The sequence below is a fragment of the Ictidomys tridecemlineatus genome, chromosome 6, assembly GCF_052094955.1.
Source record: "Ictidomys tridecemlineatus isolate mIctTri1 chromosome 6, mIctTri1.hap1, whole genome shotgun sequence".
Classification (NCBI taxonomy): Eukaryota; Metazoa; Chordata; class Mammalia; order Rodentia; family Sciuridae; genus Ictidomys; species Ictidomys tridecemlineatus.
Genome location: NC_135482.1, coordinates 29,774,820 through 29,802,020, shown reverse-complemented (window position 1 = coordinate 29,802,020; position 27,201 = coordinate 29,774,820). Strand labels below are relative to the sequence as shown.

Here is a 27,201-nt window from a genome sequence, read left to right as displayed (position 1 = left end):
CATTTGGAACAGAAATGGAATTTTAAATGAGAAGCATCCCCTGTTTATTCCTAATCATTTTCTATTACCAGTCATAAGACTTACCTAATTTAGTCTCTTGTTCCCAGGCTTGTTCAACAGTGTGAAGTTTTTCCTTGGTAATCTCCAGTTCTTTATTTATAGACTCCATTTGTTCTTTTAAGGATACATTTTCACACTGAATAAAATACACATCATGGATAAAACTATACTGTAATTCAGACCAATATATCACAAAACTAACACTTTTTTAACTTTATGCAATAGCTCCTAAAACTTATACTCTAGTTTTTAAATATTGGAATTCCCCCCATATACAATACACATACACACACACACACATATATATAACATAAGATATTATTTTAAAATAACATCAAAATTTTATATATCTAATATGTCACTCTAAACTTTTAAGTATTAGCTTCTACCACTAAAACTGTATGTTCATTTTGGTCAATCTGGAATACTCAAAGGTTACATAAAGAGAGGTAACCTCTAATAAATTAAAATTTACAGAATTACCTAAAACCTAATGACCTCACCAAAGAAAAATGGCTAATATCACAAGGTTGGAGGATCACACAAACTTACCTCTAGGTATTCCAAGTTACTTGTTCTTTGAACAAGCATATTATCTTTTTGCAAGATATCCCTGTACTTTGCAGTCAGTTCATTGTATTGTTTATTGGCCAGGTCTAATTCAGACAATGAGACACTATTATCTATAATTTTTTGGAGAGCTGCAATCTTAAAAATGGCCATTTCCTATGTAAAGAAAAATACACTGAATTATGTTGGTATATTTCTTTCTGCTGAGTCACCATATTTTCCTGCTATGATGTACTATGCTGCTATGAGCACAATGCAACAAAGCTAGTCATGAATTGAAATTTCCAAAATTGTGAGCCAAAATAAAGCACTCTTCTTTTTAAATTGATTTACCTCAAATATTTGTTGGAGTAATGGAAAGTTGACTAACACAATGTTCTATGAACCTGCTATCAAGCTATGAAAAATCATCAACCCAAGGCACTAAAGTGTCTTTATTAACACCAAAAAGAAATGCCTAAACTTTCAGTCACTCCAGTAAGTTTCTCTGTGATAAGTAAAAATTACATATAAAAGAAAACTTTTTAGAGATGGAAGTTTATTAAGAAACAGTATACCAAACAACCACATTTACAAAGTGAAGAAGATAAAAACTTATGGTTACAATTTGTTCTAAAATAAAATTCTCATAATAGTGTTTTAGATATCAAAATAAGCACACACAATTCTATCTTGTCCTGGGAATTTGGTTTCATTCTGGGGTGGGGGGGATAGGGAAGATGAAGCTCTATTTCTCATTTTCAAAAATATCCCTTTTTCTCAGCTTTTTAACTGTTGTACAAAGAAAGAAAGGAAAGAGGAAGGAAGAGAAGGAAGGAAGGAAAGAAAGAAAAAGAGAAAAGAAAAATTCAGGTTGAATGATTATGTTGAAGAGGAGATTCCAATTTCTTTTTCTATTTCAAGCCCAAGAATTTAAAACTCAAAAAAAAAACCCTAAAAATATAAAAAATAGCATTTCTGATGTCTCAAAATTTCCATGTCTAAGCAAAAACAGCTTTCAATTTTTAACAATTTCTTATTTCATCAAAATTCAGCTTTAAGATCATACTAAAAATAGGTTCATTAGCAATGATATTATCATCCATTACTATCTACAAAACAGATGGTAACATTTAAATTTTACTTTGAATTTTTTGTTCATATGATTCTAAATTTACATCATGTACACTGAACATCTACATGCTTAAAAATAAGATACTAAGTCAAGGTGCAGGCATATAACCTTTCTATCCTTGTTTATGATTGTAAAAAACAAACAGAATAATTTGCTGTCCACAGGAGATAAGGCAGAATGGTATGAAAGGCACAGTAGTAGAAGTGAGATTTTGATTAAAGTTTTTGAAAATATAAATTTGTATATATGCAAATCAATTAAAAATAATCCCTAAAATTAAAACAAATGTAAAATAAATATGTCTATATATCAAAAGTATATAATCACAAGAAGAGGAATTATTTCAAGTAACTATAAAGTATATTATTTTGCCTATACATCATTAGTGAAATTTAAAGAACATAAGAATTGTAAGGACATTTTAAACTATGTTAGCAACAATGGTGCTGTCATTCTTGCTTATTTTCAAATTAATGTATGTATTATACGGTAAAACATAATTATTTTATGTTAATAGTCAAAGTACAAAAACTAAAGAAGGTTTGAAAAAATCCATATTATTTACTTACCGCATAATGTTAAATTTGAATTGGCAATAATATTATGAACTTATGGTGTAAAAAAAAATATATATATATATATATTATATTATATTTTCTAACTGTCCATTGAAAAGGACTAGAAGCAATGAAATTCTGAGAGCAATGACATCCACTGATCAGTTTTGGGTGTCTAAATACTTTCCTCTCTAAAGAGAACCAGGTCTCTAGAGAAATGGGCTATTCCAAGGCCAGACAGGAAGTACAGAAGGTAAAACTAGAACATTTTGTTGTGCTAACCAAACTTTGAAGTTGGGTTCCAAGACTAATGATTTCTTGTCCAAAATAGGAGCCAGCTTTAAAAGGCTCCCACTGGCCAAAGTTGGAAAAATAATAACTTAAACTGAGTAAAATTCACTGAATAGTTAAGTCTGTGCATCTGTGACAACACCTAAAGAAGAGACACTGAGTGGAAAAACACAGGAAGAAGCATGACACACAAACTCTGTATTCTGAAAACTCATCATTAAAAGAAAAGACTGAAGCATTTATCTTGACTTTGCAGGAGGAATTATACTTCAAGATAATTGAATGGCCTGGGCTAATGAGGGAAAGCTCTTTATTTTTCAAAAGAATAATTGTTAATAAATGTAAAAGCATAATATAAATAAAAAATCGTGATTTTGTAATTTCTAATGAAATAATTTTGAGCCAAGCAACAATTATCAGTGAGTGTTAAAATCATTAGTGGTACTGATGAAGAATTTATATTTTCATGGTGCCAAAATATCACCAGATAACTAATCACTTAGTAACAGAGGTACATGGTTGTCCTCCCTTTGACATAGTAATCAATCATGAAATATGAGACAACCAGACATTTTGTCTCTTGAAGTGATACTTCCTAAAATATAGATCATTACTTATGAATCACTCTTATCAAAAATGCTTAACTTGGAACTAACCTAGGCCTCAGAAATAACTTTTCAAAATAAAAGGCATAAAGGAACAATAACACACACGGACAAAAATTAGATAAATCGCTGGGCATGGTGGCTCCTGTTATAATCCCAGCAGCTTGGGAGGCTGAGGCAGGAGAATCGTGAGTTCAAAACCAGCCTCAACAACTTATCAAGGCTCTAAGCAAGTAAGGAGACCCTATGTCTAAATAAAAATAAAAAATAAAAAATAAAAAAAAGGAGGCTAGTGATGTGACTCAGGGTTACATGCCCCTCAGTTCAATCCTCAATACCTCCCCCAAAAAAACACAGATAAATCTAATATTTTTCAAAGAGAAAAAAAAATTCTACACTAAAAAGATATCTATCCAAATTCCCTTAATGCATAATTCTGACACCACTAATAAAATGTAAATGTTTTCTTGGTATTAAGCAAATAAGGGGATTACTATCAATGTTTTTAGGTAAGATAAAGTAATTGTGGTTATGTAAACAAAAAATGTAAATTTGTATTTTAGAGATGCACATGAATATATTTAGAGGAGAAATTATCTACAATTTAAGAATATTTCCACAAAAAAACAGATGAAACAATTATGGAAAAATGTTAATAAATAATCCTGGTTCATGAATCTATCCTATCTTCTGCATATTTGAAAATTTTTATAAATTTAAAACCAAAACAACAATAAGCACAAGTACCTTAAATCTCTGCAAACATCCAATTTTTTCACAAACTTCTGCCTCCATTGACATCAAGTCATTTTTTTGTTTCCCATTTTCCTTTCTAAGCTGTCGTTCCATTTCTACTAAAGTTGTATATCTCCTTATAAGTGACTTTTCATTCACTTGCAAAACAGTGATTCTTCTGCTATTTTCTGAAAGTGTTTTTCTCATTTCATCTGAATCCATCTGAAGAGCACTGAGCAAATTCTGCACAAAGACAGATATCACTTGCTGAGTTTACCTATCCTAGCTTACACAATCTTGTATGCGGATGTTAAAAGTAATGTACTCACATTATATTCTTTTACTTTTATAGCATCTTGTTGGATTTGATCCTCAAGCTTTTTCTTTTCCTCTTTGATTGTTTCAGATTCTGTTTTCCAGGTCTCCTTTTCACTAAAAATTACAAAAAAAAAAAAAAAAAACAGAACCAAAAATAAACAAACAAAAACAAAAAATCCCCCACACAATACATTAGTAACACAAAGTTTACTACAAAAAGTACAGTTTACTATAAAAAGTACAAAATTTACGACAAAAAGGTTACTACAAAAAACTTTAGGTCATGAAAATTTAATGTTTACTTAAAACAAGAAATATTCTGAATCTGACACACAAAAAGTTTTATACAGAGGATTTGGTCAGGAATTTATTTTAAATAAAAGCAAGATAACAAAGTTATTTTATTAAATTGTCAACTTTATTAATTTAAATAATATTAAATCTAATTAAATGACTCATCATTCAAAAGGGATACTTATTAGACACTTATACATAATGCCTTATTCCAAGTCTGAATAAGAATGTAGGCAAATCTCAAACATCATGTTCCAGAAAACAAACTAAACTTTGAAGCCTGGTTCAAAGACTAATGAGTTCTTGTCAAAAGGACATAGATCTGGCTTTAAAGGGTACCACTAGCTAAAACTGACCAAAAGAAAAACGACTCCAATTGAATCTTATTAATATTTTATTGAAAATAGAAAAGGATCAGGAAAATAATCAATTCTCAAAACTAATTCTGGAAATCAAGTCTTAACATTCCCACTCAAAAGTTGAAAAGCATTTAGAATACAAAAATTAGAAATAATCAGACTTAAAAGAGTGTGTGTAAAGGACACAAAATTTCAGTTAGAAGTTCAAGAGAGCTATTGTATCAGTCCTAGGGATTGAACCCAGAGCCATCTGACATTTCATGATGTACATACATGAAAACAACAGAGTGAAGCCCACCAGCATGTACATCCATAAGAATGGGATCCTAGCTGGGCACAGTGGCACACTGCTGTAATCCCAGTGGCTTGGAAGGCTAAGGCAGGAAGATCAAGAGTTCAAAGCCAGCTTCAGCAACAGCGAGGCACTAAGCATACAAAATAGGGCTGGGGATGTGTCTCAGTGGTTGAGTGCTCCTGAGTTCAATCCCTTGTACATCTCTTGACAATAAAAAAAAAAGGATCCTAACTAGAATAAAATATATTCCATGCTTGTGTAATTATATCAAAATGGATTCTACTGTCATGTATAACTAAAAAGAAGAAACAAACTGAAAAAAAAAATCAGCAGAAACTCCTGGTGAACCCAAGTCTAACTCCACATAAAACATCTCTGTGCAATAACAGAACCCTGTGTCAGAATGTGAAGGGAGCAATGAATAACTGATATTTAAAAAAAAAAAAAAGATCTATCGTACATCATGGTTACTGAGTTAAGACTATATATACTAGAAAAGTGTTCAGAGTTTACATGTTCTTATCACACACAGACACAAAAGTATAAGATAACACATATTAAATAGCCTGATTTGTCCATTCCACAATTTATACATTTTTAAAACATCATGTTGAATGCCATAAACATATGTAATTTTTACTTGTTAATTAAAAAAATAAAATGTATTAATAAATTTACTTTTTAAGAAGGTGTGTTAAGACATTGTTGTCTATAAGAGACATTCTATAATCACTTATTATCTACTTGGCTTAAACCAATTATAGTAACATCAATCTCTTGATGAGACTGAACATGTGACTTAATTCTGGCCAATAATACCTGAGTCAAAGTTGGCCAGATGTTGCCAATGTCTACTCACAAATAAAAATTAGGTGGAAAAATACATTTCTCTTTTTCAGCAGACATGGTTCTATCTTCTTCGGATTTTTGTTACTATTTTATAACCAAAGTAGGACATAACAACAATTTGAAAATATCATCTACCCTCTTAACTAGCTTGGAATTTGTTAGGTCAGATGATAATTATCCTTAGTGTTTACATCACCTTTGATGTATGGAAATCATTCTATGGATACAGATTAGATAGCAGAGATAAGAAGATATATGTTAATCCCTATATACACATATGAATTGTTACAAGTGATGCTAACTAATAGCAGCTGACATTTATAAACTGTTCATATGTGCCATACACTAAACATTTTCATGTAATAATTCACTTATTTTTCATAAGAACACTATGAGAGAGATATTACTATCAGAATTCTACAAAAAAGGAAACTAAAACACGGAAAGGTAAAGCAGCTTGCTCAAGGTCTTATAATTAGCAAATATTGAGGTCTGGATTAAAAATAAGGCAAAACAATCCCAGGACATGGATGAGCTTGTGATCATTAAAACTATACCATCTTTCTAAAAAAAAATTCTTCACAACTGTTACCAGTATATTTAAAAAAAAAAAAAAGTTAAAGAGAAAAGGCAGAAGGAAAGAACAGAACAAAATATCTAAATTCTTCTAATGTTACTTTCATTATGAATGAAAATACACTATGAATATACTATGATTAAATTTATAAAGTTTTGCTAATACTTTTACCTTAAATATTCTTTATATATTAGACTTTGCTGATGACGAAGTACTGCAAATTTTCTGTTATAGTCTTCAAGAGATTCCTCTAAATTCTTCAAATTTTTTTCTTTAATTTCTAGTTCCTAAAAATTTGATTTAAAAATAAGAATTCAAAACATCATAATTCAAGGAGATAATATATATAAAAATGTACTATGGCTGAGCGCAGTAGCACAAGCCTGTAATCCCAGCGGCTCAGGAGGCTGAGGCAGGAGGATTGCGAGTTCAAAATCAGCCTCAGCAGAGCAAGGCACTAAGCAACTCAGTGAGAAACTGTCTCTAAATAAAATACAAAATAGGACTGGGGAGGTGGCTCAGTGGTGGACAGCCCCTTAGTTTAATACCTGGAACCTGCCCCCCCCCTCAAAAAAATAGTATGAAATGGGTAAAATTACTTTTATCAGTTATGGTGGTCACAGTAAGCATACAAATTATTTGAAACAAAAGTTACCTTTAAATAGACACTTTTGTCAGATATACAGAATAGTTACAAACACACACCTCTAACCACTCAGTGACATAACATTTTGTGAAAATATTCTTTCATACCTCCACTCAAATTATCTATCCTCTCCAATCATTTCATTTTAAAGATAAATACATTGAGACTTCAAAAGATTACATAACTTATTCAACATCAAAAATACTCAGTGGCACTACACATGAGATCCCTTTATTAAGGACATATGCCAGGCCTGGTGCCACATGCTTTCCAGATACTCAGATCCAACATTTGAAGTTGCATCTCTCTAATGTTCCATTGCCCTATAATTCCTTACGAATAAGAGTTCAAGTACTTGGTTTTTCACTTAGGACAGGTTTTTGCACATTACCAATTGTTATTCACTAATCTATCATAATGCATTTCATGCATCTTGTTGGAAAAAATTTATTTCCTATCAGAAATAAAAGGTCAATGCCATATGGCCATTATTTATTGATAATGTCCCTTTATTACAGAATAATAAGAGAAATCATAAAGAGTACTATAAAGAAAAAAGTACTATGAATTTAAAAGTAATGATATAACGAGTTATAAAGCAACATTCTGATAAGTAGTGAAGACTGTCCCTACTTGACCTGGATGACAAGCAAAAGTCTAATATTTAGGAAAAGATTATTTTTATATCAAATACAAAACAAGCATTTGATAATTATAACTCAAGTGATCAATAATTTAATACAGGAATACAGTGGTATTTATAATCAAGACCATTTTCATTGATTTTGAACACATTTTTACAAATATATTTGTAGTATGTGTGATATTATGGTTATTCAAACTTCAAATGAAATAATGAAAAGCATCTCTCATTAAGCCATTCATCATGCTCATAATACACACAGCAAAAGTGAGAAACAAACACAGGACAAGTACTAGAGCATGGTACCCTTTCTAACTTGCTATTGGATTTAAAAACTAACAATTTATACAGTAAAGGAAAGAATAAGGTTTAAAAAAAAAATTTGGCTCAAAAACTTTTCTTGTGAATAACACAAAAAAGTAACCATGACACTAGAAAGGGATTTATCAGACTTTATTCTCTTGAATTATTTCCCTAACCAGCAATAAATACAAGTACTCACCTTATTTACATGTCACTACTTTATAGTAGCTGCTTGATGTTCCTATTTCATACGAATGACACTCATCCAAATAAGATATGTGAATATGCTTCTTGTGAAGATTAATGGGATGAATTACTTTTATATATAAACTATTCTAACATAATTCACATATATCTCAATGTTCTGAGAGCTCAAAGGAATACATGAAGACTAAATTAAGAAACGTACTATCAATGATTTTTGTTATTCACATGTAAAATTTTCAGTACCTGAAGAAGATGTATTAAATATTCATTCTGACAATTAATGATATTGGCACTAGATGGTGCTATCCCTTCAGGTAAATCTACTCCTTTAAAAACAACATTTGATCCTTCTGATTGTCGTAGAAGATTGATTTCTTTCTCAAGATGATCTATCTGAAAACAAACAATCAAAAGATGAGACCCACATGTTTTACAACCAAAGAAAGACAAATTGAAAATACTAAATTATACTTCATGGTTTTTCTACCGCATATTTTTTTAAAATAGGTACATGAATACCAGAACTGACAAAAATGAATATTATCATGCTCTAATTTTATTTTAAAATGCCTAATTATAAGACAGAATTTTTGTGTTTTTCTATAAGGTAGTAATTTTTCCACTAACTTTCATAAGAAAAATCCAGTTTTCTTAATTTTCAAAGAATTAACTCAATGGACATTTTCTCATAGTCTCAAGAAAACAAACAAATAACTTTTCTATTAAACCTATGTTTTTATGCTTAGTATTTTATTTAATAAAATTCTCACCTTTAAATTTGCTTTTGCTAATTGCTGCGAATAATTTATAGCCTCCTTCCGAGATTCCTTGAGCTCCTGTCTTAATTCTTCATTTCTTCCAGTAAGCTGATCAACTTGGGCTTTCAAATGCAGACTGGCATCAAAGATTCCTTCTGCACTCTTTGATTCTATAGCCTGGTATATTTATATATTAGAAATATAAGAAAGAACAGTAAAATCACAGGAAGCAAAAATTTATCTTTAAATAAAATTGAAATTTAAACATTTTTCTATTCTGATTGCCATGAGTAGTAACAAAGTATGGTATTTCGATGTCTTATTTATGAATTTACATTTATAAAACTGCAGTTCAACTTACATTACCATGGTCATTATTTCATTTTAACATATAACAACATCTAGTTAATAGATTGGCAGACTAGAAAAATAACCAGAGGATTAAGATGACCAGAGTTCAAATATTAACCAGTCTCTTACCAGCTGGGCAAGTGATTTCATTTCCTTATCTCTAAAGTAAAAGAAATATTGCTTCTCCCACTTCACAGGATTTTTGTATAGTCAAAATGAAGTAATTTACATGTAAAAGATTTGAAACTACGCAGCATATGAATTAAAAGCATGAGCAAAGGGATGGAAAAACTTCTACATTCAGTTAAGGGAATTTTTCAGTGCTTCCTATCCACAGTTGGAGCATATGTGACAATGAAGGCCAAGTAGGATAACAAAATTATTAAATAATAACAATGAAAAAAGAAAAAGTAATATGTAAGATATTAAAATATTATCAGAGTAGCCTCACTGGCCCTAATGATCCAACAATGCATGCATACACACATACCACATACTCATCTATATAATATACACAAGTATCTTTGGACTTCAGAAAAACTATATGGAATAAGCTTTTCAATGCAAAACAAGCTTTCAGAACTGAAAACAGAGACAAATAAGATAAATTAAGTAAAATAATCTAATCTATTCTGGAGGGTGATGTGGTGTTTAGGCAGTTGATTTATAAAAGCAAGCTTTTACCCAAAGGAGATCAGAGTAAGCCATACAAAGTAGTAAGTCATATTAATTCAAAGGGAATATCAGGTAGATGGAAAGTAAAGAACAGTACTGCCTTGTTAGTCATCCTGCTACCATGCTATCTACATAAGCTTTTGGTAAAGTGAGGTTGAATTAGATGGAATGGGGTACTGAACAGTATCCTATATAATAGATACTGAACTGAAGTGCATAAACCGGAATTAATGTGATCTAAAGAGTTATGAATTCCGGCCAGCCACTGTAATTCCAGCAGCTCCAGAAGCTGAGACAGGAGGATCAAGAGTTTTAAAGCCAGCCTTAGCAAGGACAAGGTGCTAAGCAACTCAGTGAGACCCTGTCTCTAAATAAAATACAAAATAGGGCTGGGGATGGACTCAGTAGTCTCATGCCCGTAAGTTCAATCTCTAGTACCAAGAAGGAAAAGAAAAGAGGAATTCTGAAGACCTCTAAAGGAAGTAGTAAGTATTCCTAGGTGATCTGTGAATGTCAGAGCATATTAGAATCAGAAAAAAGTACAGCAATCCAGAATAGCAGAAGTCTGGGGAAGGTCCAGAGATTGTCAAGAGAAATAGAAGGTAAGATTTCCTGGGGTTATTCATTCTGTGTTTATTTGATCAATATGTAGAATTTCCTATGGAGAATGAAGCTTGATCTGGTATACAATATTAGTAATGGGTAGCATCATGGACAAAAGATGATCACATTCAAAAAAGCATTAAGAATCATTTTAGACATTCATAATAACAGAAACAAAACAACGTCACCAACAGAGAAGTCAGAATCAGAAAAATATACAGGGAACCAACTAATTTGCATAAATTCTGTTAAATGATTTTGTAGCCTCAGGAAGCTTTTAACATAATCAATGTCACTCTTGCTCTCTGTTAACAATTACAATATTAGAAAGAATTCGACTATTGATTAATCATGGTTTTAAAAAGCAATTCAGTGAATAATAGTTTTCCCTGTAAATGAAGTAATTTTAGGAAACAATTTAATAAAGTATGCTACATATAAATTCAGTTTATGTATTATGTTCAAGTTTATGTAACAGACACTCATTAATACCATGCAATTCTTAAGTCTCCATACAGTAAATATAAATAAAATATTAATTAATGGCTAAAATTCTTCCTGTAGTCTACATAATATTATATTATACTTCCAGGTTTGTGGTATAATTTCCTAACAGATCTACATTTTTCCATAAAACAAATTAATTTAAAAAGTTAAAAGAACATGAACAAAGTATTTTGGGAGTAAACCTGAATCCTGGAAGAAAAGACTATCAAGAATTGAGTTTGCCATTTTTAAGAGTTTAATTTGAGGGCAGGCTGCAGTTGCAGAGACCTATGATCTTTCTGGTCTTGAAGATCATAGGATAGCACTCAAATTCTCAGGAAATTAAAGGGAAAATCTCAGTGAGAAGAGTGCCAGCATAAAAGAACTCTAAATTCTTTGTTTAAAAATAAATAAATAAATAAGGCTTCCATGGGCTGGGGTTCTGGCTTAGGGGTAGAACACCTGCCTGGCATGTGTGAGGCCCTGAGTTGGATATCCTCAGCACCGTTAAAAGATCCATTAAAAACTAAAAAAAAAAAAAAAAAAAAAAAACCTTCCAGTCCTCAGACTAACTCCTGAACCACAAGACTACTGATAAGAGAGAAAATGAGAATGAACTTAATGATAAATAACAACAATTAGTAATTGATAGAAGAAAAGATGAAATATTAGAGAGAAAAATGTACAGATCCTAAGGACAAATGAGAAAATATCAAAACACATGTCACTGGAGTCCCAGAGAGAACAGCAGAAAAATAACTGAAGTAATAATGATAGAAAAATCTTAAAATTGTGAATAGATTCAAGACGTTGAATCCCAAACTAGATAAACACACAGCTCAGCACATTATATACAAACTGGTAAAAAAACAAAAAAGAATTATTAGCACATTATTATACACAGGGAAGCAATGATTGAAATGATCACAAATATTTCATCAGAACCACAAAAGCAGTATAACATCATTTTTAAAGTGGGAGGCGAGCTGGTTGAAGACAGACATTTGTATGAAAAATAACTTACATTTACTAGTCTTTCAAGACTGGGGATAATTAGAGATGTTTCTCTTCCTTTAATGTCAGGATCCTTCTGCATTTCCTTAATAGCTTGCAATATTTCCTTCATACCTTCTTCAAGTTGCTTATTTTCTTCAGCTAATTCTTTCACTGTGATTACAAATTTTTTCATTGAATGCAGAGATTTTCATAACTTATATTATTTTATATAGAGGACTAATATCTCACATATAGAAAAACCATTGGGAAAACACATACATAAATGTAAAACAAATCAATTACAAATGCAACATGAATAACAGTGAAATGGCAGACCTATTTAAATAAAGTACTCATGATAAATATTTATTTCATAGATGAAACACATAATCACAAGCATACTTTTGCTTTAACTTAAAACATGCTTTATATTAAAAAATTTTCAGTTTTCTAACTTCACTTTTATTAGAGAACACAAGAAAAATTTGATATACGTTTCCACAAAAAACTTAGAATATCATTCTGACAATGAAAACAGCAAATCAACTGGATGAATGACAGAGACTGAATTATATAGATTATAAATTAATTAAAGCTAAAAAAAGATTAGAAAGCAGAGAATATATAAAGTTCTTTTAAATCATAAATTTAGTATAGAAAAAACAGGTATAGAAAAATAAGAGAGAACAGTAACTTACATTTATTCTGAAATTTATTTATTATAGTCTTACTTCTTTCTAAATCTCTTTCCTTTTCAATTAGTTCTCTTGAAAGAAATTCATTCTGACAAAGAGAATAAAATTGACATTTTTTATAAAATATTACAATAGTCTATAAGTATCACACCAAAAAACAGACTATGGAGACACAACAATATTCATCAAAAAGGCAAAATTAGATTTAAAGGACAAAATGTATCTTCCTGCCACCTTCTCCCTCGCTCAATCCCCCATAGCAAAAGGCAAAGAAATATAAGGACACATTTTGTCCTTACTACCACAATTATCTCTCTTGATGGTCTGTCTTTATACTACCTGTTCTGCTTCGCTTCTGTGATATTCAAGCACTATTTCTGCATTTTTACTCTGTGCTTTTTCAATCAACAATTCCTGGGCTATAACTTCAATAAAGAAACACTTAACATATTAGGCAAATCAACAAGTTCTTATAAAATGTATTGCATTTCTAATTTTTTTTAAAAACAGAATGTGTACAAATTAGTGTTAATGTGCAAACAAAAAATTTATTATAATTGTTATAGAACTTTGTTAGAAAAGTCATAAAAAGTGATCTCAGGAATATAACCTGAAGGAAACTCGCCTAAGATTTAAGAAATTCTAGTTCTCTCCATAGCTGTTCTATAAGATTTTCAAGTGGATCTATTGACACAATTCTGCTTGTACTATAATAGGCACAGGACCCGAAACATTAACTTCAAGCTTACTTTTCAAAATCTCAGTCTGTAAGGGTATTTCACTTTTTCTTTTACCTTCTTTCAAAATGACATCAGCATGTTTTATCTGGGTATGAATCTGTTCATTTCCTGATGTTGCTACTTGTCAGTTATCCAGGTCAGGTATATCATCATTAATTTACATATTTTTGCCTAAGTGATAATTTCTGCATGAAGTCTGAAGCTGTAGATACGGTATGAAAAGATGAATTGCTTTTTTCTATGAAACTAGTGCTTGATGGCTTCCTGATACTTTCTTCAGAAAGACAGCATAAATAGTCATTTATTACTCCATTGCTCTCTGTACTAAATGTAATGACTAATGATTTCAGATTTCCTAAAGATTATAAATATGTTGGTTTAAACATCTCTCTTATTGTAATAGTTTCCAGAATTGAATTATCTTTTCCTCAAACAGTTGAAGAACATCTATGTAAAGAGAGTAAAGGATCCACTCCACTTTCTCCTCTATGATGAATTTCAGATAACATTCTTGATAATGATCATATGGTTAGATTCTCCTCCTTATCATTCTGATCTGACTATGGAATACTGAATTCTGGTCTCGAATATAGCATCTCTATTTTATCTGAACTCTCAATCAGTATTCAAAGTAAATAACGTTTCATTAATCACCTTTGGATCAACAGATTATTTAGGAAAGTAAACATTTTTCTTTACTTATTTCACAACTATAAAAGAACAGGTGTCCAAAATGAGAAAATAAGAAAAAAATGAAATGCTGATAACATTTTCCTTTATTTTCTCTGCCATAATACTTCATGGCTTACCTTTGATTGTGTTTCACTCATATTTTTGAGGCTTACAAAATTCAGTTTTCCTTCCCCTATGCTATCTCCTTGAGAAAGGTCTTCAGTTTGGTTCAGGTCCTCAATGGTTAATTCTACATAAAAGAATTAACAAATTAAAAATCAAAATAACTTTCCTACTATTCTAATGTTTTAATTCTTAAAAGCAGATTCGAGTTTTACCTAAACAAAATGTAGACTAATTATTTTGAAAATCCTTGATCCATATGTAGTCAGAATAACCTGATATAGTTCACTTTTAAAAAGCTATGAGAATTTTATTTTTTTATTTCTATCATTTTATTTTTTATTTTTTCTTATTATTTATCCATTCTATACTAAAAGTACTAATAGATAAGTACAATATTCAAAAACACATGTAAAAAGTACATAAAAATCACAAATTATGAGTAAACTTTTATTATATTAGTATATTCTAGTTTCATTTTCATAGAAAATTTATGATTACAGATACCATAAAGCTAAAAAACCATAGTGCTCTACTATAATTCAGAGATGTGCTTGTGAACTTGGCCCAAATTAAAAAAAAAAAATCCCTTTTTGTGGTGCTCTTAACAAAAAATTATCTGTGGTCCTTTAACAAAAACTAGTAATAGCTATTATAAAATTGAACCAACTGTTATTTTTTCACCAAGTAAAATAAACAAACAAGAATGCTAATTTTTATATTCAATAAAACACTATTTTCACTTAGTATTGAATAATTTACAAAGAAGGTTTTCAATGCACAGTCCTGAACAAAAGAGAAACTAGTAAGAGCAACATATTAACATGAATATTGCTAAGTATTATCATTATTAATCACAACATAGTGAGAATTACAGTACAAATTAAGAGTATACAATTAAAACTTCCAAAACCATGATTTCTAAACTTTGGGTTTTGTTTGTTCTCTTGGTTTTTTGTTTTTGTTTGTTTGTTTCTCACCTGTTTCAGATTCAGGATTGAACCCAATTATACTTAGTTACCTCTCTGCAGGTCATTATGTTTATTTATTAAAACTGCAGGAGATCCACCATAATATAGCAAAAACATATTAAAAACACAGAAAATTTCAGATTTAAATGACTCATAATCCAAACATTCTTTTAAAGGTATTGAATAACTGTGGATACCTGAAATTGCACTTCTTTTTCCTCTTTCTTGAGCCATCTGACGAATTTTTTTTTTCAGATTGAGCCGCTCTTCCTCTAAACTTTCAATCTATAAAGTAGGAATTATTAGTTTTTTTATTCAACCAAAAAAAAAAAAAAACCATCAATTAACCACCATACTTGCCTCTTTCAAAAGAATCTGGTTTTCAGCTCTGTACTGCTGCTGTTTTAATCGTTTACTATTTCTAAATTCAGTTAAATCAATCATTGTCTTTGGTTCAAGACCTAAAACCGAAAGCAGAGTAATTAAAAACTTAAAAACATTCAAATTAACTACAAAAACTTCATACACCATCAAGCAACTGGTTATAATTCATTTAGCTAGTATCAATGAAGAATGGATTACTTTTTATGCAAGAATTTTCCAGTTAATTGTGCCAAACCCCAGATAAAATTTTATTCCAATTATTATGGAAACACTAACAAAAACTCCATGTCAGGCTATCACAAAAATACTATACTGTATTATTAAGAACAGAAGCTTTGAGATAAAATAGACTGTAGTTCAATTCCCACTTTTATAACTAAATCAAAGGGATAACACTGTATTTATTTATTTTTCTTGACCAGTCAGAAATGTATATAATAAAATTAACCTAAACATATTGCTTAGAGCAGTATCTGGCATATAGTAGACATTATTAATACCAATATTAATTACATTATCATTATTAGTCTGTTCTTCCCAGTGCACTTGCCTGCTAATTTGCTATTACTAAGCAGCTAGGCTTTGAAAAACAGATGTTGTAATTGTCTAACGTAATTATAAATCAAGACTTAAAGCCTTTTAAGGACAGAAAATCTAGTGCTTGTGACAGATCTATAGATTGTCAGAAGCATCTTTAGGAACTTCCAGATAACTGGTTATGAACTGATTGGTCAATTACTCACAAGTCCAATTTGAGGTCCTACCTTAATTCTAGATCTTAGATACTTTTCACAAATAAATAATCCGGATAAAATATTTAGTTTTCTTTCGTCTACAGAAATTTTTTTACAATTGGTCATTTTAAATCTTAGAAAGCATTAACTAATATTTAGCAAATATAATGAAATCAGTTTTTAGAACTTCATTTTTATTTTAAAGAACCAACTTAAATTGAAGTATCGGAATTTAATATCAAACTAGTAATATTAAGTAATGCATTATTCACTCTAATCAAAACATAAGTTCTCAAAGTGAGATTTACAAATTGCTTGTTAAAATCAACAGAACTCTTAAAATACTTAACTAAAGTAAAACTTAAGCAGCCTAAATTGTAAAAGTCAAGAACCTCAAAGTCCTAAAAAAGTTTAAACATTTATAATGTCATTAGGAATTAATTTGAAACAAAGAGCACTCTGCAAACTAACTTTGGTCCTTTCTTTTTGGAGGAAAAAAAAGGTTTAACGTCTGTTATGTGATATTAATGTTAAAAGACTTTCATTTTTCAAACAAGTATCTATTACTGAGGAAGTATCAGACTATATAAAATGAGATTCCAGGACTGCTGACCCACAATCTCGACTAGATGAAATCCTCAATCCCACTTCAATAGAAGCAGCTTCACTTCTGTGTAACTGTTTTCACAGAAGTATTTATTTAGGAGAGAAAAGCATTCAACTACTTAAAAGTAATAGTAATAAACCAAAGAAAACAAAAAAGACTTGGAAATCATGGATGAGAAAACTACTTAAAAGATGACTTACCCACACGCTCTCTAAGCTCCTCATTTTCATCAAGGAAATCATTGATCTTCAACTCAAGTTTATTGATTTCCTTTGTCAATTCTTCAATCTCTCTATCTCTTAGTTTAATTTGGTTTTTACAATTCTTTATTTCAACAACAGCATCTTCTAAACCATATACTCCCTGAAAAACACCCAACCTAATGTAAATATAACATAGTTTATTTTAATAAATAAATAAAATTCATGAATTATTTAAGAATTATCTTTCATTAAGTCTCAGAGGAAATGTGTATATACCTACAACTTATATGATAGGCATATATGAGGTTTTTTCAAAGTTTATACTTATTTTTTAACAGATAATAAAAACATAAAAAATATACATTAAGGGTTTTTATGTACTTTTATAAACTGAATTTAATAATAATAATTATGGAATACAAAATGCTTAAAACTTCCCAGTACAACATCCTAATGGCAAACTGTTAGAATACTACATATAAAATTATTGAAAGTTAAAAGTGAATCAGCAAAACCAATAGAATATGTAACAAATTAAGTTGCCTAAGGTGGAATCATTTTAAAAATTATAAAAAGTACAAAGTAGACTGTTGACAAAGAAAACAAAACAAAACCATCATGTCACAAGTTTTGTCAAACCAGCCAGTGGTATCACATCTACATGGTAGCACAAAGAATACAGATAACAAACAATCTAATTTTGCAACTTCACCAAAGCTTATTATCTGGGCAAAATGTTTTGATTGAATGGTTTGAAAAAAAAAAATCTTGACAAAATATAAATGCTCAAAAGATTGAATAGTTTAATATAAATTAATTAGAATAATGTTTATCAAAAGAGATTTATGGAACATTTTAAAATGGTATGCAGTAAAGGGCACAAAAGAGTCTATAAGTGGTAAAAATAATTCAAAGCTTCTTGACTGACAAGATAAATATACATACCGATTCATAATCTTTTAACCGTTTCAGAGTCTCAACTAATTCTTTATCCTTTTCCCTAGCATCAGCCTCAGCCAGTTCAGCTATTCTCTCAGCCTCTTTAGTTTTCTCCTCTAAAATTTGTACTTTTGACTGAATTTTCATAAAATGATTCTGTTGAGAAAGGGATGAAGCACCTACAGGTAAAAACAAAAATCATGAAATTAACTGGATTGACTACTTATTCCTTTAAATCAGTTGTTCTAATATATGGACAGAAGTGGTATAGCACTAAAAAGCTCTTTTAATGTTGCAATTTATATTTGTAAACTGAGAGTTCTATTTTGGTTTGGTTAATAAAATTAACTAAAAAAAGTAAAGTTCAGTTAAATCATCTGAAGGGATTAGGGCTAACAAAAGGCTGCAAAACAAGGCTTTACAGGATTGATCATTGTAACAGAGAATATTCATAATATTCAACTTCTCTTTTGACCATGAAATTTGAACTACAATTTTTTAGCTGCCACCTGACCATCTGAAATGAAAACTAAATTTCCACACTCCAGCAGTCAGTTATGGTCATGTTTCTATAGAAAATACAAAGATCATGCATGAATTTTACAAAATATTTTTAAAGGAGAAATGTCAATCTTTTGTTTCTTTCCTCTATCCTGCTACCTGGCATATGGATATGAAAGTTAAAACTCAAACACTATTTTTAGAACTTGAGATCAAAATCTCATGTTGAGATGGGCAGAGAAACAAGACAAAGAAGTCCCAGATGCCTGCTACCTGATATCTGTGTAGCTACCATACCAATCCTGAACTGAATTACTTCATTTTTGTTTATATCATAGAGAAATAAGTTTCTATCTTGTTTAAATCATTGTTCCATGCTTTATTTTTCTATAATTTGCAGCTAAATTTAATCATAACTTAAGTAAAATAAAAGTCCTAAATCCATTCTATTAGCATACTAAACTGTGGCTAAACCAACATATAATATACTTATCATTCTAAAATTTATTGACACAAATCATACTATGCCCATTCATAATAAACTTTTACTAATATATTTATATTAGTCTTTTATTATGCACTGGGCTAGGATGGGAGATCACATAAGGTCTTTTGAGAAATGAGACCTGGTGAGACAGGCATGGTAGTACATGCCTAATCGTACACTCAGGAAATTAAGGCAGGAGGATCAAAGGTTCAAGACCAGTCTAAGCAAATTAGTGAGACTCTGTCTCAAACTAAAAAATAAAAAGAACTTGGGATATAATTCAGTAGTGAGGAGGGAAACACACACACACACACACACACACACACACACACACACACCTCTAGATTTCAATCCTCACTGCTAAAAAAAAAAAAAAAACTTTTTTAAGTAAGTAAATAAGAAAGAAACAAGCAAATGACTTCTGCTCTCTGGAGCTAACAGCCAACTGTGAAAGAGGCTGAGTTGTCCCCTAATTTCTATTTTCCCTTTATTACACATAGTCATCACAATAAACACTACCTTTTCTCACCTATCCTTCAGCATGTGCTTTTCATCCCTTGTCTCCTCTACTTCTATTTTGCTATTTGGATATGGACATGGGTAAAGCCGCCTTCTAGACAGAACAAAAGATAAGCTCCTGGACTGCCTGATTCTAGATGACAACACAAGTGAGAATCTCCTGTCTTGACTTTGCCACTATTCTTCTAATCTGTGTTAAGAGCTAAAGTTAATCCTAACCAGTGAAAAAAAGTCATCATGGTTTACAGGTTAGGTTTAATATATAAAGCACAATCTAGTATATAGATCTTCTGCACTCTTTAGGAATTATATGACTATAAACTGCAAATTCATTAGATTTCTTTCAATTTATTTGATAGCAGAGATCAACTGCAACTTTTTCTCCTGGTGACTAACATGCAAAATTCATAATATCAGTCATTGGTTTAAAGCAGTTAAACACACTGTATTCTAATATAAATACAATACAAATACACACTGACACTACTCAGCAATCATATCACATTTCCCAAGTTTTCATTCTTCCAAATGCTTTTCTCTCTCCTCAAACTTGTACTATATATACTCCCCTATTATTTTTGGCTGAGAACCTTGCTTTCTTATTCACTGAGAAAAAAGAAGCAATCAGTAGGAAATTTCGACAAGTTTCCACCATTAGGATATCTACCTATCCTCCTACATCTATATCTATATACACTACCTTTCTTCCTCGATTTATCAATTAACTCTCTGTGTTCCTAGTTAAGGCCAACTTCTTCACTGACTATATCTTTCATGTGACTTTCTCAAGAATTTTGCTCCAGAAGTTCTCTCCCTGTTCTGCTTCATCTATTGTTTCTTTTTGAATGGAGCATTCCTATTAATCCTAAAGTATGAGTTAATTCTTCCATGTTAAAATCACTTTCTTAATCTTTCTTTCCCCTCAGGCTAACACTTATTTTCCCCTTTTCCTTTCTGGGAACAATCCTGAAAAAAAAGAGTTCTTACATTTCTTCTCAACATTTCTTCTCTTGAACTAAAAATAGCTATTACTAAGTCTGATGCTCACTTTTAGTGCTTATCTTGACCTACTGAATGCTGACCTCTGAATGTAGCTTATTCTTCCTTGACATTCATGTTGTTTTCAAGATCCTCCAAGCTCCTGGTATGCCTCCTATCTCTGACCCTTCCTTTTCAGTCCCATTTGTTCATTCCTTTTCCGTAGCCTCTAAATTAGAAGTATTCAAGGTCTCAATCTTTAGATTTTGTTTCTTAACCTATAATCATTCCCTTGATGATCTTAGGTAGATGATCTTTATGACTCCGAATACCATTTTTAGGGAGACGGTACTCAAATTTATATCTTTAACCTAGTTTGCTCTTCTGAACCTCAGACTTTTTTCTATATATTTATCTACTTAATGCCTTCACGTGGATGTCTAATAAATACCCAACTTAACACATCTAAAACTAAGTATCTAACCATCTCTAAACCTGATCTTCCCACAAACCTCCCCGAAGTTCAAACTAAAAGCCCTGATAACATCTTCTCAGATCCTCTATCTGCTGGGTCAGCAAATTCCATTTCTATCATTTTCAAAATAAATCTACACTGAGTAAATCTAATAACCTTACTGCTACCATCATTCTCCAATCCACTATCACCTATCTCCAGATTGTTTCAATAGTCTTATAACAAGTCTCCTCTTCTGTCCTTACCATTTCCAGTTATTGCAGACATAGCCCAAGTCAAATTATATCATTCCTTACTCTTATCCTCAGAAACTGTAGTGCCCCATTTCACTTAAAATAAAAGTCAAAGTCCATACACTGAACTATAACGACCCACAATATAGCCTCTAGCAAATTCTAATCTTATCTCCTATCATTATCCAACTGTTTGCTCTTCAGCCACCAGGGCTTCTTTGCTGATCAAACATGCTTGTTACATATACTCTTGATTCAATGGCTTTGAACTTGTTCCCATGGCTTACAGCCAACTTACAGACTAATTATTTCCCATTCATATCTGTTTATCTTCAGTAATTATAATAAATATGTTCCTCAATTTATCATGACCAATCTGTAGTATTCCCTGGTATACCGACAGTATGCAGTGCTATGGAAAAATAATAGCACTAATGTTGTGAGGGCTATGTTAAGAGGATTAGATGTATTAGGCAAGGTGGTATGACTTAGTGTAAGGGAAGTATGGAAATATGGAAAGACATTAATTTGGGGAAGATTATTTCAAATGCTAACATGTCAAATTACTTCTAAAAACTATCTGCAATGTTGTTACATTAATCAAAATTTTGTTTAATTATAAAAAAGATAAAAAATAAAAATAAAAGCAATCAATTACACTTCCATCTTCATTTTTATAACACCAATCTAGTAACAGACATAATTTTCATCAGAGAAAAATTACAGAAAAGTATCCATCATTTACAAATTTAAGCAGGGGTAATATGCACAATAATGTCCTGTATAATTTTTGAAAATGATAAAATTCAAAAGGAGGACATGTTATACTGTATTCATTGATATGATACAATTGTATTTTAATAAAAGTCAACTACTAAAACATTATAGATGAAATAACTTCACCTGTAAAATATTGAATTACCTTTGTTTCTTTGAAGCTCATTTCTCAAATCTTCAATAATAAAAGTATTTTTCTCCATTTCTTTTGTATATTGTTCTACTTGTTCAGTGAGCATCTTAATTTGACTATCTCGGTCCTGTATACCCTATAAAATATTTTAAAATATTGTGCATCCCTTCATGAATATTAATATACATCTTAAAGGTAAGGAGAAAGGTAGGTTTTATTTTTTTCAAAAAGACTACAAAATATATTTTCTCTTGGATAAAACTATGCTTTCAATATTCTGCATACCTTAGCTGCCCTACATAATGTTACCTACACAGGTATCACTCTAATAAAGAAGAAAATAGTGGCTAACACTCTAACAAATAGAAATTTCAAACTCTCTAACATCTGTGGCTCTTTATAACTCATTATGTGTTACTAACTCAATAGCCCTCCAAGAACACCATTTTACCATTTTGTGTATTTTTGTTTTGCACTGTGCTTTTCTCTTTCACTTAACTTAATTTTTATTCCTGTATTACTTCATTAATAAATACTGTCCTCTATACTTATTCTTAGCCTTTAAATACTTCTCAAATTTCATTCTTTCTTTTGGACTGACTAAAAAGTTAACATATATAATGAAAGTGTGCTTTTTTTCCATGTAAGTTTTTATTAAAATTTTATTAAAACATTTTTATTAAAAATAAAATCTTTAGGTGGCTCATTAAAATTATTACCACACTTTGAGTTCATTTCACATGTAATAGGGTATAGCAGGACTAAAATATTATATAATAAATCTTAATAACAGAGTAGTAAGATATTTTTTAAAAGTTTTGAATAGTTTCTCTTTAATTCCTGACTAAAACAATGGCTATATTATCTACATCAACATAGAAAAATAAACAAAATTATTCTAACATTAACCCTTACTCTAATTTTTTTCTTGAGCTGAAACAAGAAATTACAAGACTTTGTCATACACCTAGCAGTGGAAGTCACTAAATTAGACACAGGTAATAAAATAAACAAGTGTTCACACTTTTAACTTTGATAAAAGGGATTAACAAATGAAAATCTGAGAAGGTTTTACCTGTTGTAGAGCCATAATATTACTTTTATCAGCATCAAGCTGGGCATTTTTAAGTTTTTCCTTCAGATTATGTAACATTTGCTGATATTCAATTATTTCATCATCTTTAGAAGACAATATTAACTAGAAATAAACAAAATATCTGTGACACAAAAGACAAACTATTCCTTACTAATGGTTAACACCATTAGCACATTTAAAAAAACATAGGAAATACAAATCTTTGAACAAGAAAGTATGACCTTAATCCTCTTTAATGTGAAGTTGAAATAAGAAATGATTCAAAAATGCACACTGTGATTTTTACATTTTCAGAATTCAAATTTTAAAAACTCAACTCATAATTCCTTCCTAAATCAGAACTTATATGTTCTTCCACATTATTACATAAGTTTTATACAACTTATCTATGAAATGAGCATTAAAATGCCACTGGGAAGAATAAAGTATCTTAAAAGCAGTTTTTTTTCTTAGTGGGATTGAATATCATAAAAATGTTTACGCTAATAAAAAAAAGTTTATTTATTTACCCAATAAAAAAGTAAAATTTTTTTAAAGAACTGAACAAGCTACTTCTAAATTTCATGTAAAAGTTGTTCAAAAAAGTCTAAACACAGAAAACCAATGAGAACAGCATTTACTTATACATGAAATAATTAAACAATAATTTTAGATAACAGGTGAAATTAATTTCATAAAAGAGAGTCCAAACAAATCTAAAATCCAATAGGAGTTTTTGTATGGTAAAAAATGGAACTATATTTTGGTATGAAATGAAATATTCAAAAAATGATGTTTCAGTAATAGGTCTGTGGAATCCATATTACAATCTTTATACCAAAATGAATTATATATGCTTTAAAGACTTAAATGAAAACAAGGAAACCAAAAGACACTAGGAAAAAAAGAAAAGAAATGAGAAAACAAGTACTTAGAAGCCTTTCTAATTATGACACAAAGGTCAAAAACCATTAGAAAAATCATAAATTTAACTAATTAATATTCAAAGAAATACTATTTCATTGAATAATTGTCACCACCTCAATAACATACTTGAGTAGTCTGTATATTCTAATCTTACACCAAAGAAAGTTTAGTAATAAATTATTTCTAAGTAATACCAGCACATTTTTTTAAAAGAAGCTTCACATATTGTTGCATCCCATTTTTTTTTACAAAAATAATTTGGCATAAAGTCTGTGAAAATTATGCAGCAAAATATTGTACTTCATATTAAAAAAAATACTTAAGCCAATACATAAGGAACAAACTGGAGAAATGTACCTGCAACAAATATTACAATTACATATGGAAATTTATTTTATCAACCATATTAAAACACTGTTATTAACAGTAAAAATTGGAAACCGCTTAAATGTTACACAAAAAGGAATCAATTATAAATACACATATGACAAAGAAAATTTTAACAGCCATTAAAAACAACAAAGCAATACTATATATACTGAGATAAAATAATTATTTAAAGATGTAAGTCAAAACATTATATTACACATATTATCATATGATTTCCCAACCAAAATTTAAGTTTTTCCAAGAATTGGTCAATTATAGTTCACAGATAAAATCTGATACGCCACTTGTTTTTATAAAAAAGGTTTCACTGGAAAACAGTCTTATTCACTGATTTGTGTATCATCTATGGTGGTTTTCACACGTTAACAGCAGTGTTCAGTTACAAACAGACTAGATGGACTTAAATATTTACTCTTTAGACCCTTACATAAAATTTAGTAACTCCTGATTGATTTTTCAGGCCTCACTTCCATTGCCACTGTTTTCATTTAAAATACTTATTATATGAGTTTCCTAGATGATAACCAATTCCCATTATCAACAACATTTACATGATCCCTATTAAAAGCAATGACTCAAGAAGAGAGTTTTTAAAAGAAGAATTACTCATTCAGTCATCTCATGTTTTTCAAATATATAACTATCAAAAATCCAGCTTCTGACATGGAAAGGATGTGGAATTGGTTGAGATTGGAGGGTGGTAAGGAGAAAGAGGTGAATTTTGAAAAGAATTCCCAAGTGATTCTGATAGATCTCTTCTCCTACTCTTAATCCCACTGATTAACACTGACTTGAAAGCACTCAATAAAAAATGAGCTAGAAGACTATACAGCTTTTCTGAGACTTATAACACCATCAATTAAAAAATAAATAAGTAAAAAACCTTAAAATTTTATTAACTTATAAGTCCTTTATACAAAAATAAAACTTAAATTTAAAACCTAAAATAGAAAATGAAAATGCTATTATACAAGTTGAGAAAAGCACCTTCCATTCTTCTACTTTTGCATTGACAGCTACCATGATTGGATCATCTTCTTCATTTTTTGCTTTCAGAAGATCTGTAAGTTCCTTCACCTAAAAGGTAACAATTATTTCAAGAAATGGTACTAATTGTTGTGATATAAATATATTTATTACATATGAATATTTATATATACTCAGATGTACCACATTACATAAACTGTTACTAGAGTAGCCCGTAACATATGATGGTTTCTGTATCTTTATACAGATTGAGCAATACTAATCCAAAATTCTGAAATTTAAAAGGCTCCAAAATTATACACTTTTTGGCAATGATGGAATGCCACAACTGGAAAATTCATGCTGAACCTCATGTGATATATGTCAATTGAAAGGCAAGTACACTAAAAATATTGCCTAACATTTTTGGGGTATAAAACATAAATAAACATAATATTTATATTTGGATCTTGTCTCCAAGGTTTCTCTTTACACATATACACATATTTCAAAATCTGAAAAAATTCAAAATCTGAAACACTTCTGTTAACAACCATTTCAGATAAGGGATACTCAACATATAGTTGCACAATGTTCTTTAATTACTAGAGAATTGTATTTTTTAAACATTAATCTACTTTTTAAATAAGTTTAAGCCCTTAAAAATAGTAAACAATGTATTGATTTCTAATACATTTATATATATATTAATATTATATTCATTTTAAGATCTAAAGCTAAAGATATGACTTTCAAAAGTATCAAGGGAAAATCATCTATTAAGGTCTAAAATGCATAAACAGGACTGCCATCTATATATTTATTAAAGTGTCATTTACATATTCCTAGATGGCAAGAATTACAAGATGTTTGTAAGGGAATTTCAAAACACATATGGACAAGAATATCATGAGGACAACATATTACAGTATTAAGAAGAGAGACAAAATTCACATCCTAGAAAGTTAAAGTGCTTCCAATAAACAGTAATGAAACAACATGAAGTTTTAAATAAACTATCTTGACAATAATTCTTACTTGAAGTCTATAATGATCATTTTCTTTTTTTAACTGGTCCATTATATTATCAGTCTGATGAACAATAGCTTTCATTCTGTTATATTCATCGGTCATCTTTTCCATTTCCTGTACAGACTCTTCTAGGTTTTTTCTCATTTCTTGATTCTGAACTTCAATTTTCTCATTAGCTTCTGTTAAAGTCTAAAAAAGTTGGAGATATTATGATTTTATTTTTATTTTTTGGCAGTATTGGGGATGGAACCTAGGATCTTGCACATGCTGAGCGAGTGCTCTACCACTGAGCTATAACCTCAGCCCTAACAGACACTATAATTTTCAAAAAAGTTTTAAATAAAGTCA

At 30.2% G+C, this 27,201-nt stretch overlaps 1 protein-coding gene across 5 annotated transcripts in view; it reads right to left on the bottom strand.

Moving 5' to 3' along the window:
* Positions 1-27,201, bottom strand: part of Cep290 (centrosomal protein 290) — an 81,938-nt gene that overhangs the window by 43,911 nt on the left and 10,826 nt on the right. For 4 of the 5 annotated variants that reach the window (XM_040280196.2, XM_078053042.1, XM_005324421.4 and 1 more), the window contains 18 exons: positions 26,860-27,042; positions 25,843-25,932; positions 23,539-23,661; positions 22,476-22,599; positions 18,367-18,539; positions 17,419-17,581; positions 15,854-15,954; positions 15,691-15,778; positions 14,537-14,649; positions 12,991-13,075; positions 12,321-12,463; positions 9,194-9,358; positions 8,667-8,816; positions 6,796-6,911; positions 4,262-4,364; positions 3,945-4,175; positions 613-786; positions 85-196 (listed from right to left, as the gene is read on the bottom strand). In XM_040280196.2, the coding sequence (XP_040136130.2) occupies positions 85-196; positions 613-786; positions 3,945-4,175; positions 4,262-4,364; positions 6,796-6,911; positions 8,667-8,816; positions 9,194-9,358; positions 12,321-12,463; positions 12,991-13,075; positions 14,537-14,649; positions 15,691-15,778; positions 15,854-15,954; positions 17,419-17,581; positions 18,367-18,539; positions 22,476-22,599; positions 23,539-23,661; positions 25,843-25,932; positions 26,860-27,042 (2,437 nt within the window). The remainder of the gene's footprint in view (positions 1-84; positions 197-612; positions 787-3,944; positions 4,176-4,261; positions 4,365-6,795; positions 6,912-8,666; positions 8,817-9,193; positions 9,359-12,320; positions 12,464-12,990; positions 13,076-14,536; positions 14,650-15,690; positions 15,779-15,853; positions 15,955-17,418; positions 17,582-18,366; positions 18,540-22,475; positions 22,600-23,538; positions 23,662-25,842; positions 25,933-26,859; positions 27,043-27,201) is intronic. The other variant, XM_078053041.1, reaches the window with a different exon arrangement.